The 19778-nt window shown below is 48.4% G+C and overlaps 1 protein-coding gene across 2 annotated transcripts; it reads left to right on the top strand.

Annotated features, from left to right (window-relative positions):
- Positions 1–3770: 3770 nt before the first annotated feature.
- chrac1 (chromatin accessibility complex subunit 1) lies at positions 3771–18613 on the top strand. 2 transcript variants are annotated; one of them, XM_072468327.1, is made up of 4 exons: positions 3771–4247; positions 8790–8852; positions 10315–10438; positions 18063–18613. In XM_072468327.1, the coding sequence occupies exons 1-4, from the start codon at positions 4074–4076 to the stop codon at positions 18218–18220; spliced, it is 519 nt and encodes a 172-aa protein (XP_072324428.1). In that variant the 5' UTR covers positions 3771–4073; the 3' UTR covers positions 18221–18613. The 2 variants fall into 2 exon arrangements, with proteins under 2 accessions (XP_072324428.1, XP_072324429.1); XM_072468328.1 differs by lacking the exon at positions 8790–8852 and having other exon boundaries at positions 3787–4247.
- The last annotated feature ends 1165 nt before the right edge of the window (positions 18614–19778 follow it).

Below are 19778 nucleotides of genomic sequence, written 5' to 3'. Positions count from 1 at the left end.
GTGTTGGCTATGTCGTCATTGATGCCGTGCCAGTACACTGCCTCTCGGGCCCGTCGGCGGCACTTTTCCACGCCAAGATGGCCCTCGTGTAGCTGTTCCAAGACGAGCTGGCACATGCTATGCAGGATGACAATGCGGTCCAGTTTCAGGAGAACACCATCTACTACCGCCAGATCATCTCTGACGTTATAGAACTGCGGACATTGGCCCTTGAGCCACCCGTCTGTTAGGTGGCGCATGACACACTGTAGCAAAGGGTCAGCCGCCGTCTCGCGGCGAATGGCAGGTAGATTGGAGGCCACGAAGGCCACATGGGCGTCAACCTGGCAGTCGAATCCCTCTGGGTCACACGGAGTGTTGACAGCCATGGAGAGAGCGTCGGCAATGGTGAGGTCTTTGCCTGGGGTGTATACCAGCTGGAAGTCGTATTGTCGGAGCTTGAGAAGAATACGCTGGAGGCGAGGCGTCATGTCGTTCAAGTCTTTCTGTATTATATTGGGTCTCGATGGTGAATTGAGGAAGGCCGTAGACATAATCGTGAAACTTGACGACACCGGTCAGAAGGCCCAGGCACTCCTTTTCTATCTGCGCGCAGCACTGTTCCGAGGGAGTCATGGCACGTGACGCATATGCAATGGGGGCCCATGATGAGGCCACATCGCGTTGCAGGAGCATTGCCCCAATGCCGGATTGGCTGGCATCGGTCAAAATTTTGGTCTCTTTTGCTGGATCAAAGAAAGCTAAGACCGGGGCTGTGGTGAGTTTGGTTTTGAGTTCTCTCCATTCGCGCTCGTGGGCAGGAAGCCATTGGAAGTCTGTTGTCTTCCTGACCAGGTTCCTGAGAGCCGTGGTATGAGAGGCATGGTTAGGGATGAACTTCCCTAAAAGGTTGACCATGCCCAGAAATCGGAGGACTGCCTTCTTGTCCTCGTTTTCATGGCTGTGATAGCAGCCACCTTGTCCGCATCCGGCCGCACACCCAATTGGGAGATGTGGTCCCCAAGGAACTTGAGTTCCGTCTGAACAAACAAGCATTTGGCTCTGTTTAGGCGTAGGCACTGCTCACGTATGCGTTTGAACACGCACTGGAGGCGACTGACATGCTCCTGCGGTGGACCAAATGATTATGTCGTCGACATAGACGCGAACACCTTCAATGCCTTCCATCATTTGTTCCATGATCCTGTGGAACACTTCTGAAGCAGACATGATCCCAAACGGCATCCTGTTGTAACAATATCTGCCAAAGGGGGTATTAAATGTACACAGTTTCCTGCTGGATGTGCCGAGCTGGATTTGCCAGAATCCTTTCGAGGCGTTGAGTTTGGTGAAGAGCTTGGCGCGAGCCATCTCACATGTGAGCTCTTCGCTCTTGGGAATTGGATAATACTCCCTCATGATACTGCGATTCAGATCCTTGGGATCAATGCAAATTCTCAGCTCGCCGGAAGGCTTTTTTATACACACCATGGAACTGACCCGGTCGGTTGGTTCTGTAACTCTGCAGATCACTCCTTGGTCCTGGAGGTCCTGCAGCTGCTGCTTGAGGCGGTCCATAAGAGGTGCTGGGACCCTGCGAGGTGCATGCACCACAGGCATGGCGTTCTGTTTGAGTAGGATCTTGTAAGTATATGGGAGCGTGCCCATGCCTTCGAAGACGTCGTGGTGCTGGTCGATGATGGCGTCGAGTTGTGCACTGAAGTCAGCGTCCTGGAAGGCAGAAGTGTCATCAGGAGAGAGAGAGTGCACTCTCTGAACGAGGTTCAACAGTTTGCATACCTGCGCACCGGGCAGGGAGTCTTTCGAGGAGCCCACGATCTTGAAAGGAAGAATGACTTTGCGTGACCTGTGCATCACCTGTGCTAAACAGCCCCGAGGGTGGGAGGTGTCTTTGATTATGCTGCTCGCTCTTTTCCAAGGAATTGGGAGGTGTAGACAGAGTCAATGGATGGGAGGCGGGTTTGCGTGATTGACTGGGCGGTGTTCACGAATCTCTGTAGTTTCTTATGATCTTGGGTCGAGCAGTTGCAATACCAGGCTGTGATACAGCCAGATAGGATGTTTTCTATGGTGCATCTGTAAAAGTTGGTAAAAATCAATGTGGACATGTCAAATTTCCTTAGTTTCCTGAGAAAGTATAGGCGCTGTTGTGCTTTCTTCGTCGTAGCGTTGACATGGGTGGACCAGGACAGATTGGTGGTGATGTGCACACCTAGGAATTTGAAGCTGTCAACCATCCCCACCTCGGCCCCGTTGATGCTGACAGCGGTGCGTACGACACTTTGCTTCCTGAAATCAATGACCAGCTCTTTCGTTTTGCTGACATTGAGGGAGAGATTGGTGTCGATACACCACTCCACTAGGTTCTCTATCTCTGACTCATCATTGTTCGAGATCCGACCCACTAGTCGTGTCAACAGCAAACTTGTAGATGGAGTTGGAACCAAATTTTGCCACAGTCGTGTGTGTGTAGGGAGTATAGTAGGGGGCTGTGTGTGCAGTCTTGCGGGGGGCTGGTATTGAGAAATAGACATTATCATACCAGTCACCAATTTAGAGAGATTGTGGGGAAATGGAGGATGAGAAAAAAGCATCTGAAATGTTATCTTTCATCTAGCTTTCAGATGATAATCAACATTTTTATTATTATTTCATTCTTTTTAACATTTGCAGCTTTCTGTGACATTTTGCTAAATATAACTCTGCCTTCACGTTGAGGATACCCTCCATTGTGTTGTGTGGCATTACCACCATACTAAATGGGATTAGAATTCAACAAATACAACAATTCAATGTTGGACATCCATGATACGCTGTGGGCCATCTGCAGCAGCGGAATTGTACACAATCACAATCAGTAATCTCATGGCTCAGCATATCCGGCACTCCACCATTACCATCAAGCTGAATCAACCCTGGTTCAATGAAGAGTGCAGGAGGGCATGTCAGGAGGAGCACCAGGTATACCTAAAAATGAGCACTACTTGCCTGCCAACAATGGAAGCTGCATGTGATAGACAGGCCTAAACTCTGCAGTCCTGCCACATCCAGAAGCGAATAGTGACAATCAAACAGGAGGCTCCACAAACACCCCCATCCCACAAATTTCCCCACCCAGTACAAAATACAAGGCTGAAACATTTGCAACCATCTTCAGTGGTGCCCCCATCTAGTGAAAGAATAAAATTAAAATGTATGTTTCATTTCTTCGAAGGATGTGGGCATCGCCAGCAAAGCCAGCATTTCATAGAATTTACAGTGCGGAAGGAGGCCATTCGGCCCATCGATTTATTGTCCATCCCCAATTGCCCTTCAGAAGGTGGTGGTGAGCCACCTTCTTGAACCGCGGCAGTCCATGTGACGTAGGTACATCCACAGTGCTGTTAGGGAGGGAATTCCGGGATTCTGACCCAGTGACAGTGAAGGAACGGCCGGTATATTCCCAAAGTCAGGGCAGTGAGTGGCTTGGAGGGGAACCTCCAGGCGGTGGTCTTCCCAGGTGTCTGCCGCCTCTGCCCTTCTGGGTGGTAGACGTAGTGGGTTTTGAGGTGAGGTGATGGATTTACATTTACATTACAGTGACTCTGTAATTTGATGTTAATGAGCCTGATTTGGGTATTTTGAATAATTAGCATAATTAATTAGCATACGGAGACAAACACAATGGGCCTGAGTCACGTGTGTGTGTGTGTGGGGGGGGGGCAGGGCTGGAATGAACCAACAGAGGGGTGCAGTCAACAAAGCATATATGTCGTAGCCCCTGAAAACGGATTTTAAAACGTACATATTAACTAATATTATTCATCATCTTTCTGTTCTGATAAGCCTCCAGGAGAAGGCGAGGTGAATGTGAAGACAATAATTTATATTGCTCTCCCCTATTCCGTGTGGAACAGTCCAGGCCAGTTGATTCCAACTCCCGCACAAAAATAGGGGGGGTGATGATGGTGTGTTTTAAAATATGTTGTGTTAGTCCGAGGGAGGTGATGAAAAGCGGTCGCTGATCAGTGTGCCTATTGTGTTAGTGTGAGGGAGAGTCCCCCCTCCAGCCGGCAGTGGGCGCGCTCTCCAAGATGGCCGAGCTGAAGCGGCGCGAGGGCCTGAGGTTCCCGGCGCGGCCCAGCCTCCCGGCGCCCGGCCCCGGGCCCGCCGCACTGCCCCTGTCCCGCGTCAAACTCATCATGAAGAGCTGCCCCGACGTCTCCAGCATCAACCAGGACGCGCTCTTCTTGACCGCCAAAGCCACGGTGAGCGGGGGGAGGAAGATGGATTGGCCAGACTCCCGGGGGGGGGGTGCTGGATGGTCTTCTGCATTGGAGTGATTCTGTGGGAAGAACATGGGCAGGGTGGGAACCTGAGGGGGGAGGAAGTTTTGAGGATTGGAGGGGGTTGGGGATACGGAGGCAACGGATGAGGAGTCCGAGGGGGGGGGGGTGAGGAGTCGGGAGGGTGGTCGAGAGGGGGGTCGGGGGGGGCTGAAGAGGGGTCGTGGGGGGTGGTGAGGGGGCGGAGGGGCCGGGACGGGGTCGTCTATTTGTCAAGATTCCCCTTAAACGTCACTATCATCCCTGCTTTCACCACCTCCGGCAGCGAGTTCCAGGCACCCACTACCCTCTGTGGGAAAAACTTGCCTCGTACATCTCCTCTAAACCTTGCCCTCACACCTTAAACCTATGCCCCCTAGTAATTGACCACTCTACGTTGGGGAAAAGCCTCTGACTATCTACTCTGTCTAGGCCCCTCATAATTTTGTATACCTCTATCAGGTGGCCCCTCAACCTCCGTCGTTCCAGTGAGAACAAACCGAGTTTATTCAACAGCTCCTCATAGTTAATGCCCTACATACCAGGCAACATTCTGGTAAATCTCTTCTGCACCCTCTCTAAAGCCTCCAGATCCTTCTGGTACTGTGGCGACCAGAATTGAACACCATACTCCAAGTGTGGCCTAACTAAGGTTCTATACAGCTGCAACATGACTTGTTAATTCTTATACTCAATGCTCCGGCCAATTGACTACCTTCTTGACTACCTTCTCCACCTATGTTGCCCCTTTCAGTGACCTGTGGACCTGTAGACCTGGATCTCTCTGACTGTCAATACTCTTGAGAGTTCTACCATTCACTGTCTATTCCCTACCTGCATTGGACCTTCCAAAATGCATTACCTCACATTTGTCCGGATTAAACTTCATCTGCCATCTCTCCGCCCAAGTCTCCAAACTATCTGTATCCTCTGACAGTCCTCATCGCTATCCGCAATTCCACCAACCTTTGTGTCATCTGCAAACTTACTAATCAGACCAGTCACATTTTCCTCCAAATCATTTATATATACTACGAACAGCAAAGGTCCCAGCACTGATCCCTGCGGAACACCACTAGTCACAGCCCTCCAGTCAGAAAAGCACCCTTCCATTGCTACTCTCTGCCTTCTATGACCTAGCCAGTTCTGTATCCATCTTGCCAGCTCATCCCTGATCCCGTGTGACTTCACCTTTTGTACCAGTCTGCCATGAGGGACCTTGTCAAAGGCCTTACTGAAGTCCATATAGAAAACATCCACTGCCCTATCTGCATCAATCATCTTTGTGACCTCTTCGAAAAACTCTTATCAAGTTCGTGAGACACGACCTCCCCTTCACAAAACCGTGCTGCCTCTCGCTAATATGTCCATTTGCTTCCAAATGGGAGTAGATCCTGTCTCGAAGAATTCTCTCCAGTAATTTCCCTACCACTGATGTAAGGCTCACCGGCCTTAGTTCCCTGGATTATCCTTGCTACCCTTCTTAAACAAAGGAACAACATTGGCTATTCTCCAGTCCTCCGGGACATCACCTGAAGACAGTGAGGATCCAAAGATTTCTGTCAAGGCCTCAGCAATTTCCTCTCTAGCCTCCTTCAGTATTCTGGGGTAGATCTCATCAGGCCCTGTGGACTTATCTACCTTAATATTTTTCAAGACGCCCAACACCTCGTATTTGTGGATCTCAATGTGACCCAGGCTATCTCCACACCCTTCTCCAGACTCCATATCCACCAATTCCTTCTCTTTGGTGAATACTGATGCAAAGTATTCATTTAGTACCTTGCCCATTTCCTCTGGCTCCACACATAGATTTTCTTGCCTGTCCTTCAGTGGGCCAAACCTTTTCCTGGCTACCCTCTTGCTTTTTATGTACGTAAAAAGCTTTGGGATTTTCCTTAACCCTATTTGCCAATGACTTTTCGTGACCCCTTTTAGCCCTCCTGACTCCTTGCTTAAGTTCCTTCCTACTTTCCTTATATTCCACACAGGCTTCGTCTGTTCCCAGCCTTCTAGCCCTGACAAATGCAAATGCCTTGTTTTTCTTTTTGACGAGGCCTACAATACCTCTCGTTATCCAAGGTTCCTGAAATTTGCCGTATTTATCCTTCTTCCGCACAGGAACATGCCGGTCCTGAATTCCTTTCAACTGACATTTGATTTACACTCAAACATCCGCCCCCAATCTAGGTTCTTCAGTTCCCGCCTAATATTGTTATGATTAGCCTTCCCCCAATTTAGCACATTCACCCTCGGACCACTCTTATCCTTGTCCACCAGCACTTTAAAACTTACAGAATTGTGATCACTGTTCCTGAAATACTCCCCGACTGAAACTTCTACCACCTGGCCGGGCTCATTCCCCAATACCAGGTCCAGTACAGCCCCTTCCCTAGTTGGACTATCTACATATTGTTTTAAGAAGCCCTCTTGGATGCTCCTTATAAACTCTGCCCCATCCAAGCCCTTAGCACTAAGTGAGTCCCAGTCAATATTGGGGAAGTTGAAGTCTCCCATCACAACAACCCTGTTGCTTTTACTCCGTTCCAAAATCTGTCTACCTATCTGCTCCTCTATCTCCTGCTGGCTGTTTGGAGGCCTGTAGTAACCCCCAACATTGTGACTGCACCTTCTTATTCCTGCCTCGCTGCCCTCTGAGGTGTCCTCCCGTAGTACAGCTGTGATATTCTCCCTAACCAGTAGCGCAACTCCACCACCCCTCTTCCATCCCCCTCTATCCCGCCTGAAACATCTAAATCCTGAAACGTTTAGCTGACAATCCTGACCTTCCCTTAACCAGGTCTCTGTAATGGCAACAACATCATAGTTCCAAGTACTAATCCAAGCTCTAAGTTCATCTGCCTTACCCGTAATACTTCTTGCATTAAAACATATGCACTTCAGGCCACCAGACCTGCTGTTTTCAGCAACATCTCCCCGTCTGCTCTTCCTCAGAGCCATACTGGCCCTATTCCCTAGTTCTCCATCAATGTTTTCACCTTCTGACATTTTGCTCCGGCACCCACCCCCCGCCATACTAGTTTAAACCCACCCATGTGACACGAGCAAACCTCGCGGCCAGGATATTTATGCCTCTCCAGTTTAGATGCAACCCGTCCTTCTGATACAGGTCCCACCTGCCCCGGAAGAGCTCCCAGTGGTCCAGATAATGGAAACCCTCCCTCCTACGCCAGCTGTTTAGCCACGTGTTTAGCTGCTCTATCTTCCTATTTCTAGCCTCACTGGCACGTGGCACAGGAAGTAATCCCGAGATTACAACCCTTGAGGTCCTATCTTTTAACTTTCTGCCTAGCTCCCTGAACTCCTGCTGCAGGACCTCATGCCCTTTCCTGCCTATGTCATTAGTACCAATATGTACAACAACCTCTGCCTGTTTGCCCTCCCCCTTCAGGGTGCCCGCTACCCGTTCTGAGACATCCTGGACCCTGGCACCTGGGAGGCAGCATACCATCCTGGAGTCTCTTTCATGTCCACAGAAGCGCCTATCTGTGCCCCTGACTATAGAGTCCCCTATGACCGGGTTTCCTCCGGGTGCTCCGGTTTCCTCCCACAGTCCAAAGATGTGCAGGTTAGGTGGATTGGCCATGCTAAATTGTCCTTAGTGTTGGGTGGGGTTACTGGGTTATGGGGATAGGGTGGAGGTGTTGACCTTGGGTAGGGTGCTCTTTCCAAGAGCCAGTGCAGACTCGATGGGCCGAATGGCCTCCTTCTGCACTGACAATTCTATGATTCTATGATGACTATTGCTCTTCTGTGCTTTGACCCTCCCTGCTGACCATCAGATCCAGCCGTGGTGCCACTGCTCTGACAGCTGCTGTTTTCCCCTGATAGGCTATTCCCCCCAAAAGTATCCAAAGCGGTATACCTGTTCGAGAGGGGGACAACCACAGGGGATTCCTGCACTGACTGCCTGCCCCTCCTGGTGGTCACCCATCTCTCTGCCTGCACCTTGGGTGTGACCACGTCTCTATAACTTTTATCGATGATGCTTTCCGCCACCTGCATGCTCCTAAGTGCATCCAATTGCTGCTCCAACCGAACCATGCGGTCTGTGAGGAGCTGGCATTGGTTACACTTGCTGCAGATGTAGTCGACCGGAATGCTGGAAGCGTCACAGATCTGCCACATCTCACAGTTGGAGCACTGCACCCCACTGAGTGACATTTAAGCACTAATTAATTAATTTAAAATAAACACTTGAATTATTGTTAGATTGAGTTACAATTAACTATATAGATGATTTTTACTGTAAAATTAAATGCTAAATACCGATCATTGCCCTCGGGTTTAGTTACTCCACTATCTAGTTAATCAATTAGATTTGTTTTGCAATATTATTATTTTTTCAAATTTAACAGATCCCCAACCAGCCAATCAGGTCACAGCTTTACTGTGATGTCACTTCAGTTTTCCCCCTACACAATTTGAAAAGGTAATAAAAATAAGAATCACTTACCTTCCCAGGTTGCTCTCTGGTTCTCTCCCTGCAGATTAACAGCTACAAGCCAGAAGAAAGGAAACAAAACGGTAGGGAAAAAGCACCTTCTCCCACTCTGCACCGAATTACCTCACTGCACCAAATTCCCAAGTTCCAATTCCCACTCTGGATGTGTCTCACTCACTCAGGATGTATCTCCTTCACCTGCACAAAGCTTCGGGGTCGGGGGGTGATGAGGGCAGTTACACGGGAATGAGGGGAGAAACATGAAGGTGGGGCAGGCGGAGGAACAGTGGGAAAGTGGAGATAAGTGAATGGAGTGGGGAGCAGCGAGGGAATGGGGACTTTGGGTGGGCAGGTGGCATGCAGGCAGAGGGGGGAGAGTGAGGAGGACTGATCAGGGAGGGACTGAAGGGTGAGCGGAGTTGGATGGGGGGGAGGGGGCATGAGGGGTGAGTGAGGGGAGTGGGTGGGTAGGAAAATAGTGTCGAAGTAGAAGGTCAGCCATGTTCGGATTGAATGGTGATGCAAACCAGAGGAGCCCAGCAGCCTGCTCTCTGCGTTTATATTTCTCATTTTGTTCCCGTGTGTCTGCTACCTCTGTCCTTCTGGGTGGCACAGTAGCACAGTGGTTAGCACCATTGCTTCACAGCGCCAGGGTCCCAGGTTCGATTCCCAGCTTGGGTCACTGTCTGCGGAGTCTGCACGTTCTCCCCGTGTCCGCGTGGGTTTCCTCCCTCAAGTCCCGAAAGACGTGCTGTTAGGTAATTTGGACATTCTGAATTCTCCCTCGGGCACCGGAATGTGGCGACTAGGGGCTTTTCACAGTAACTTCATTGCAGTGTTAATGTAAGCCTACTTGTGACAATAATAAAGATTATTATTCTGAGCAATCATGAGATCCCAGCTCTTTTATCCTGTTGTCCTATCTGGAAAACCGCAGCTGTTTTCCTGAAATTGGAATTAAAACACATAAAGCAGCTTTGTTTTAAATTGAACAGGGCTGCATTGTTGTCACTTAACTCTCAAGCCTTGAAAGGTTTTTATTTGGATTCGATTTTTAAAAGATCTATTCCAAATATGCATAACTGTTTAAAAGCCCATAATTGCCTGTTTCTGTTTTTGAGATTAGGATTTCTCACATTGGGCATGCTGATTTGAACCTACCCGTAAAGTTGGAAACTGGTCTGGCTATTTACAAATTTCTACTCTTAATGGAATGAGTTAGTCACAAATGTTGGAGAATTGGTTCAAATGGCCTCTTTCTGCACTGTAGGGATTCTATTCTATGGAACTGCATTGTGCTGCCTTCTCTTTTCCAGCTGTCAAAATACAGGCATAAACTTTGACGCAGCTTGACTGCAAATGTCCTGATGTGTACCACCAACGGGTGATTTTCCCGCCAGCAGTAAAACACACAAAATCAATTCTGATAATAACAGGCTAGTTATTGTGTTTTCCTCACGTGTACTGAAAAGAATGTCAGTGTTGTACAGTACCCCGGTAGGGACATCTGTTGCATATAAACCACTTTTTGTGATTGCATTCCAGGAGTTATTTGTGCAGCATCTTGCCACGTGTGCGTACAAAAGCAGCTGTTCGGAAAAGAAGGAACTAACCTACAATGACCTGGCTGACTGCGTGGAGAACTCTGAAACATTCCAATTTCTGGCTGGTGTGTATAACCCACTAACTTATGTGAAAATATGCACCGAGAAATTGAGCTGCCGGCTTGTGGCAAACAGTGGATAACATCAATGTGGAAAACCTTATATCGGGGGTTCCCAAACTGGGTTCCGCAGAACAGGCTGATCTACACTATTTGAGTTTTTGCTGTTTCCAGATCATCCAGTCAGAAGCTGGCCTCTGCAGAATCCAGATTCTGACGGGACGAGCTGGAAACAGCACGAAACCTGCATTTCAAGATCGGGGTGAGCCCACGAAGGGGAGTGGTTCTGGTGGTCATATTACAAAAAGGCTAAAGGAGCAATAGGGATGGTGCAGAGAAGATGCAAGGGTGATGCCAGAAATGCATGGGTCTACGGATCAGGAAAGGATTGATAGCCTGGGTATCTTTTAAAACTTGACCATACGACATAGGAACAGAAGTTGGCCACTCGGCATATCGTGCCTTCTCCAGCCATCAATGAGATCGTGGCTGAGCCTCAACTCCACTTTTCCGCCTTTTCCCCATAACCCTGGATTCCCTTGCTGATTGAAAATCTGTCCATCTCTGCGAGTACTGTGGTGGCGATTTGTTGTGCTGGGCTGTATAAGAAATGTTATGTGCAATAAGGGTCTGTTTTGATGGCTAAAGATAACTTTGTCTTGCAGGGAGCTGGGTAGTGGTTGTTTCTTCACTGTTTTTTCTGATGTTTGTTTACTGGGGAATGTGATGGTTTTAATATGTTTGTCCAAGTGGGGGGAGAGAACAATGGGGAGACAGAATGCTTGGTGCCATGGGTGGATGCTATCAAGTCAGCATGGGTCAGCTGACTCACGGAAGCACAGTGTGGGGCGAGCAGGTGTTAAGCTGGAGCTTGACTTGGGGGTTGGGTTTCTAGTGTTGTTGCTGGGATGGGGAGCTGCTTTGCTGACGGGAGGAACTGTTACTAGGGGACAAATGGGAGGTCGAGAACGGCGAATGCCTGAGGGGGGGGGCTCGAGGAGGCGGAGGGCACGAGCTGGCGGCTGGCCCCCGACCAGGCTGATTACATGGAATGTTAGAGGGTTGAATGGGCCAGTCAAGAGGGCTCACTCACGTGTTTGCGCATTTGAGGGGGCTGAAGGCTGACGTGGCAATGCTACAAGAGACACACCTAAAGGTTATAGACCAGACGAGATTGAGAAAGGGGTGGGTTGGCCAAGTACTCCACTCAGGACTGGACTCAAAGACCAGGGGGGTAGCGATCTTGATCAACAAACGAGTGGCATTCGAGGGAGGGAGAATCATGTCAGACAAGGGGGGTAGGTACATAATGGTGAGTGGGAAGCTGGGGGGGGGGCGCGGGTGGTACTCGTGAACATATATGCTCCGAATTGGGACGATGTGGAATTTATGAGGTGGGTTTTAGGTAAGATCCCAGACTGAGAGTCGCATAACCTGAATATGGGGGGAGATTTTAACACCAGTCATTGATCTGGAATTGGACCAGTCAAAATCCAGGACGGGGAGGAGGCCAACCGCTGCAAAGGAATTGAAGGGGTTTATGGAACAGATGGGGGGAGTAGACCCATGGAGGTTTGCACGGCCAAGGGCAAAGGAGTTTTATTTTTTCTCACATGTCCACAAGGTATACTCTCGCATCAACTTTTTTATTCTGAGCAGGGCGCTAATACCGGGGGTGGTGGATACTGAGTACTCAGCAATTGCAGTGTCGGATTCTGCCCCACATTGGGTGGATCTACGGGTTAGTGCGGAGAGAGTGCAACGCTCGCTGTGGAGACTGGATGTGGGGTTGCGAGCAGACGAAGCGATCTGTGGGCGCGTTAACAAGTCCATCGAGAACTACCTGGAAACAACTGATACGGGGGAGGTCTCTGCAGCAACGGTTTGGAAAGCTTTGAAGGCAGTGGTCAGAGGGGAGTTAATCTCGATACGGGCCCACAGAGAAAAGGCGGAACGGGCTGAGAGGGATAGGTTAGTTGAGGAGATACTCCAGGTGGACAGGAGATACTCGGAGGCCCTGGACGCGGGGCTACTGAGGGAGCGGCGGAGGTTACAGGTGGTGTTTGGGCTGTTGACCACAGGGAAAGCGGTGGAACAGTTGAGGAAGGCAAGGGGGCGGGGGGGCGATTTATGAGTACGGGAAAAAGGCAAGCAGAATGTTAGCGCACCAGCTCGGGAAAAGGGAGACAGCTAGGGTGATAGGGAAAGTAAAGAGCAGAGGCGGGAATACGGTCCTGGACCCAGTGGGAGTGAATGAGGTGTTTAAGGACTTTTATAGTAAATTATACGAGTCGGAACCCCGGCTCGGGTGGAGGGGATGAGGCAGTTTTTGGATCTGTTGAGGTTTTCCGAGGGTAGATAAGGATCTGGTGGAAGGGCTGGGGCCCCAATTGAGATTGAGGAAATAATCGAGGGGCTGGAGGGCAAGCAGTCTGGCAAGGCCCTGGGCCTGACTGCTATCCGGGGGAATTCTATAAGAAGTTTTCAGAGATATTGAGCCCACTGCTGGTGAGCACATTTAATGAAGCAAGAGAGAAGGGAGTCCTCCCCCCAATAATGTCGCAGGCCTCGATTTAATTGATCCTGAATTAGGAGAAGGATCCGGAGCAATGCGGATCATACAGGCCAGTTTCTCTACTGAATATGGATGCCAAACTGCTGGCTAAGATACTGGCCATAAGGTTAGAGGACTGTGTCCCGGGGGTGATAGGGGAAGACCAGACGGGATTTGTAAAGGGCAGGCAACTCAAGGCCAATGTTCGAAGGCTTTTGAATGTTATTATGATGCCCTCAGAAGGATAGGAGGTGGAGGTAGCGATGGATGCGGAGACGGCTTTTGATCGGGTGGAGTGGAATTACCTGTGAGAGGTGCTGGGAAGGTTTGGGTTTGGTGAGGTCTTTATTGACTGGGTGTGGTTGCTTAGGGGCTGGTTTAGCACACTGGGCTAAATCGCTTGCTTTGAAAGCAGACCAAGGCAGGCCAGTAGCACGGTTCAATTCCCGTACCAGCCTCCCCGAACAGGTGCCAGAATGTGGCGACTAGGGGCTTTTCACAGTAACTTCATTTGAAGCCTACTTGTGACAATAAGCGATTTTCATTTCATTTCTATCAGACACCAATAGCGAGTGTGCATACAAACCGGCTGAGGTCAGGGTATTTTAAACTACACCGAGGGACGAGGTAAGGGTGCCCCCTCTCCCTGTTACTGTTTGCTCTGGCCATAGAGCCATTGGCCATGGCGTTAAGAGCCTCTAGGAACTGGAAAGGAGGTGGAGCACCGGGTCTCGCTTTACGCAGATGACCTGCTCTTGTATATTTCAGACCCGTTGCGGGGGAAGTAATGTGAATCCTGGGGGAATTTGGCAATTTTTCGGGGAATAAATTGAACATGGGGAAAAGCGAGGTGTTCGCGATCCAGGCAAGAAGACGGGAGAAGAGACTGGGGGAGCTGCCGCTTAGAATGGTAGGAAAGAGCTTTCGGTATCTGGGAATCCAGGTGGCCCGGGAGTGGGAGGCACTGCACAAGTTAAACCTATCCCGGCTGGTAGAACAAATGGAAGGGGACTTTAAGAAATTGGACATGCTATCATCGGCGGGGAGGGTACAGACTGTAAAAATGACGGTCCTCCCCTGATTTCTGTTGGTCTTTCAGTGCCTCCCCAATCTTCATCCCAAAGACCTTTTTCAAGCAGGTGAATAAGGTTATTTCGGGCTGTGTGTGGGCGTGTAAAACCCCACGAGTGAAGGAAAGTGTTGCTGGAGCGCAGTCGGGGGGACGGTGGGCTGGCGCTGCCGAACTTCTGCAATTACTACTGGGCGGCGAATATAGCCATGATTAGTAAGTGGGTAGTGGGGGAGGGGTCGGTGTGGGAGCGGATGGAGGCGACGTCATGCAAAGACACAAGTTTGGGAGCACTGATAACGGCACCTCTTCTGTTCTTGCCGGCCCGATACTCCACATGTCCGGTGGTGGTGTCGGCTCTGAGAATCTGGGGGCAATGGAGGAGATATAAGAGAGCGGAGGGAGCATCGGTTTGGACCCTGATTTATAATAATCATCGGTTTGGACCGGGTAAGCTGGATGGTGGGTTCCGGAGTTGGCAAAGGACAGGAATTAGAAGAATGGGGGATCTATTTATAGACTGGAGCTTCCCCAGCTTGAAGGCCTTGGAGGATAAATTTGAATTGCCAGTGGGGAATGGGTTTAGGTATTTGCAGGTGCGAGACTTCCTGAGAAAACAGGTGCCGGCCTTTCCGCTGCTGCCGCCACGGGGGATACAGGATAGAGTAGTCTCCTGTACCTGGGTGGGAGAAGGGAAGGTATCAGATATTTACCAGGAGCTTTCGGAGGCGGAGGGGTGGAGGAGCTTAAGAGCAAGTGGGAGGATGAGCTAGGAGGAGAGATAGGAGGGTCTATGGGCAGATGCCCTAAGCAGGGTTAATACATCCTCATGTGCCAGGCTCAGCCTGATACAATTTAAGGTAGTCCACCGGGCACACATGACAGTGGCTAGGATGAGCAAGTTTTTCGGGGTAGAGGACAGGTGTGCGCGGGAAGCCCAGCAAATCATGTCCATATGTTTTAGGCATGCCCGAAGCTTAGAGGGTTTCGCTAAGGCAATGTCCATGGTATTAAAAACACGGCTGGTGCCGAGTCCGGAGGTAGCGATCTTTGGAGTGTCGGAAGAGCTGGGAGTTCAGGGGGCGAAAGAGGCTGACGTCTTGGCCTTTGCCTCCCTGGTAGCCCGGAGACGGATCTTATTAATGTGGAGGGACTCGAAGCCCCCGATTGTAGAGACCTGGGTTAGTGACATAGCTGGGTTTCTCAGTCTCGAGAAGATAAAGTTCGCCTTAAGAGGGTCAATGGTTGGGTTCACTCGGAGGTGGTAGCCGTTCGTCAACTTTCTCGGGGAAAATGAACATGTCAGTAGATGCAGTATTCCAAGGGGGGGGGAAAAGAGGGCCAGATTGTTGTTTTATGGTTGGGGTGTGAAGATTGGGATGGGGCTGGAAATGTTTATTATACCATGTTTATGTCATTGTTCTTATTATAAAAACTTTCAAATACCTTAATAAAAATATATTTTTAAAAATGAAAACCTGTCCACCTCAGCCTTGAACATAATTAATGGTAGCCAGCCTTTATTGCGCTCTGCAATAAAGAATTCCACAGATTCACTACCCTCTTTATTCCTCATAAATGGACCCTCTGGTCCTAGACCCTCCCGCAAAAACATCCTTTCAGCATTGATGCTGTCGAGCCCCCTGAGAATCCTATATGTCTTAAGAGCGCATGGTGTTAAGGGTAAGATACTGGCATGGTTAGAGAATTGGCTGACTGACAGAAGGCAGAGAGTGGGGATAAAGGGGTCTTTTTCAGGGTGGCAGCCGGTGACTAGTGGTGTGCCTCAGGGATCACAACTTTTCACAATATATATTAACTGGAAGCATGGTGGCACAGTGGTTAGCACTGCTGCCTCACAGCGCCAGGGACCTGGGTTCAAATCTGGCCTTGGTTCACTTGTGTGGAGTTTGCACATTCTCCCCATGTCTGCGTGGGTTTCCTCCTGGTGCTCCGGTTTCCTCCCACAGTCCAAAGATGTGCAGGTTAGGTGGATTGGCCATGCTAAATTTCCCCTCCATGTTTAAACGTTGGGTGGGTTCTGGGGATGGGGCGGGGGAGTAGGCTTGGGTAGGTGATGTGGACTCGGTTGTCCAAATGGCCTCCTCCTACACTGTAGGGATTCTATGATAAGAAGGAACTGCGGGCACTGTTGCGAAGGGGGTTGCAGATGGTACAAGGATATGTAGAAGGACAGGTGGTGTTCAGGGAGCAGGGTGGCTGCTGAAGGACTTGCCAGGCTAGGAGAGTGGGCAAAGAAGTGGCAGATGGAATACCATGTGGAATGGTGTGAGGTTATGCACTTTGCTTGGAGAATGGAGGCGTAGACTATTTTCTAAATGGGGAAAAGGATTAGGAAATCAGAAACACAAAGAGACTTGGGAGTCCTCGTTGAAGATTCTTTTACGGTTAACGTGCAGGTTCAGTCAGCAGTTAGGAAGGCAAATGCAATGTTAGCATTCATGTTGAGAGGGCTTGAATGCAAGAGCAGGAATGTACTTACGAGATTGTATAAGGCTCTGATCAGATCCAATTTGGAGTATTGTGAGCAGTTTTGGTCCCCGTATCGAAGGAAGGATGTGCTGGCCTTGGAATGGGTCCAGAGGAGGTTCGCAAGAATGATCCCTGGAATGAAGAACTTGTATGAGGAATGGCTGAGGACTCTAGGTCTGTACTCATTGGAGTTTAGAAGGATGAGAAGTCTTATTGAAACTTGCAGGATTCCGAGAGGCCTGGATAGAGTACATGTTGAGAGGATGTTTCCACTAGTAGGAAAAACTAGAATCCGAGGGACGATCCTTTAAAACAGAGATAAGGAGGAATTACTACAGCCAGAGGATGGTGAACCTGTGGAACCCTTTGCCGCAGAAGGCTGTGGAGGCCGATTTACTGAGTGTCTTTAAGACAGAGATAGTTAGGTTCTTGATTAATAGTGGGATTGCAGTTATGGGGAGAAGGTAGGAGAATGGAGATGAGAACAGCCATGATTGAATAGAGGAGCATTCGGCCTAATTCTGCTACTACAGCTTATGGTCTCAATAAGGTCATCTCTCATTCTTCTAACCTCCAATGAGCACAGGCCTATTCTACCCAACCTCTCAAGAAAATTCCTGGGATCAACCTTCTCCAGATTGCCTGCAACGCTAGTATATCTTTCCTCAGATAAGGGGACCAAAACTGTTCACAGTATTCCTAACTAGGGCCGTGTATAGTTTGTTTCCTGGCTTGGGTCACGTCTGTGTAAAGTCTGCATGTTCCTCCAGGTGGTCCAGTTTCCCCCCTCAAGTCCTGAACGACATGCTTGTTAAGTGAATTGGTCATTCTGAATTCTACCGTAGTGTGGTGATTAGGGGATTTTCACAGTAACTTCATTGCAGTGTTAATGTAAGCCTACTTGTGACACTAATAAAAATTATATTATAGTAGGACTTCCCTATTTTTCTTTCAATGGGAATGGAGTATAAAGACCAACATTCCAGTTTCCTTCCCTGATCTTGCACGCCAGCTTTTTGTGATTTATGCACAAGGATCCCCAAATCCCTGTGCTGCAGCTTGAGAGATGACCAAATAGGTCTTGAAAGTCCTGAAAGATTTCGATAAGAGTGGATACAGAGAGGATGTTTCGTCTTGTGGGGAAAGAGCATAACCAGAAGCCAACAATATAGGTTAGTCAAATAGGAAATTCGGGAGAAATCTCTGCAATAGAACGGAGTTACCTGGTATTCCTGGGGTCAGTTACTCTAGCTTGAGAAAGGCAAATGGTTCATTTTCCTGGTTTGGGCCAGTTCATGTTGGTTTGAGGGCTGAATTATTTTACACTATTTTTGAACCAAGTAAAATGCTAGGCACAGCAACAGACAGGAGGATTTATGCCACAAGTGGGAGCTGGTTGGGGGAAAAGTCCAATATACCGGCAAAGAGATCATTACCAGGTCATCTGGACTTTAGTTCAGAACTTGAGTAATTTAAAGTACATCGGCTTTAACAATGCACTAATATTGTTACAGATATCTTGCCAAAGAAGATCTTGGCAAGCGAATATCTTAAGATGCTCGAGGAGGAGAAAGAAGGTGGTGGTCGTGGTGATGAGGAAGGTGATGACGAAAATGAGGAGGATGATGAGGAGGAGGAGGATGATGAGGAGGATGATGAAAACGAGTCCTAAAGGAAGTGTGAAAGTGCCTTTTCACTGTACCAGCATCTTGCTGACGATTGTCCAACGGCTGCAGTAGACAGCAAGAAGAAATCGCAAAGCTGAAGACTATTGCGCATTTGGGGATAAGTCAGCACAAACCTAGATATGCACAACTTCTAAATTCCACAATATAAACAACTGTGAAGAACTGAACAATGATCAAATAGGAAGTCTGGAGTTAGTGTTAACAGTTCCTTCAGTTCAATGATAGGAAACTGCTGTATTTTTTTTGAAAAGAGATCAGATTTTTTTCCTTCCTGGTTGTGTTATTGGTAAATAACATAACAAACTTGGTATAATATTGTGTATATATGTGAAATATACTTTTGTATGTTTGGAAAAATAAAGAGACAAAGTATGTTACTAGACGGAGTTCCTTTAATTACCATGAAGGTGCGTTATTTAGTAGCAGAAATATGTTCAATATTTAAGATGAATTCAGTGCTTATACTCCCAGTGGAGAGCTATAGTTGCACAGAAAGATCTCTGAACTATTCAATCAGTAACAACTTATAAATATTTCTTCATTTGAAAGCAAAGCCCTTCCCCAGTCTCCAGAAATGTAATTATAATGTGCATTTTGCATTGGTGATTGTTTTTCTAAAAGTGAAAAATCTCTCAATTAGAATATTGTAGTGTCAAGTTCAACCTTCTGTTGAGACAGTAGCTTTGTACTGTAACAGGGTAGATATCCCAAATTTAAGTTTTAATTGGTTTTTCACTAGACTGTTTCTGATACCCTGCTGGCTTTTTAATAATAAAATTTTAACATTAAGATGCAAGATCTCTGTGGTGATGGATGTGGGAGTGGGGTGAAGCTTGCAGTTTAAGTAGTGCTATTTATTGGCAGAGCAGAGATTCTTTTAAGTGGTGGTGGCACATTGGTGCTGGACTAGTAATCCAGAGAGCCAGGGTAATGCTCTGGAGACCCGGGTTTGAATCCCACTGTGACAGGTGGTGAAATTTGAATTTAACACAAAATCTGATGATGACAATGAAATCATTGTCGTAAAAACCTGGTTCACAGATGTCCTTACCGCCAGACCCACTGCAATGTGGTTGACTCTTAAATGGCCTAGCAAACCACTCGAGGGTTATTAGAGAATACATGCTGGCTCAGCCAGCGACACCCACATCCCATGAAGTGAGTTTTGTAATTCACAAATTTCCTTACAGCTGCTAGTGGCTCCAGGAAGATTAAATGATCCCTTGGCCCTTGAGATTGGTTTAATATCTCCACCTCACTGCTGACTAGGGTAAAATAACAGCTAACAGAAGTCTTTGCCATAAAGTACTGATCAGAGTACAAGTGTAAAGCCCAAATACGGTGAATCCTGGAAAGCAGAAATAAAATACAAAACATTGAAGATGCTGAGCATTTCAAACAGCATCTGTAGAGGGCATAAGAGTTAACCTTTCAAGATGGGTCATTACTCTGAAATGTTAAATCCATGCGTATGTGTGTCTGTCTCCACGGCAGCACAGTTGCTTCACCACTCTAGGGTCCCAGGTTCAATTCGGGCCGCAG

Source organism: Scyliorhinus torazame, chromosome 11 (genome assembly GCF_047496885.1).
Source record: "Scyliorhinus torazame isolate Kashiwa2021f chromosome 11, sScyTor2.1, whole genome shotgun sequence".
Taxonomy (NCBI): Eukaryota; Metazoa; Chordata; class Chondrichthyes; order Carcharhiniformes; family Scyliorhinidae; genus Scyliorhinus; species Scyliorhinus torazame.
Note: the sequence above shows the minus strand (reverse complement) of the source record. Positions and strands in the feature narration are given on the sequence as shown.

Bases quoted from the DNA above. Each gene is read 5' to 3' on its own strand.
- chrac1 (XM_072468327.1), top strand. From the start codon at position 4,074: ATGGCCGAGCTGAAGCGGCGCGAGGGCCTGAGGTTCCCGGCGCGGCCC. The intron at 4,248-8,789 runs GTGAGCGGGGGG...TTACCTTCCCAG, and splicing joins TCTTGACCGCCAAAGCCACG to GTTGCTCTCTGGTTCTCTCC. The intron at 8,853-10,314 runs GTAGGGAAAAAG...ATTGCATTCCAG, and splicing joins AGAAGAAAGGAAACAAAACG to GAGTTATTTGTGCAGCATCT.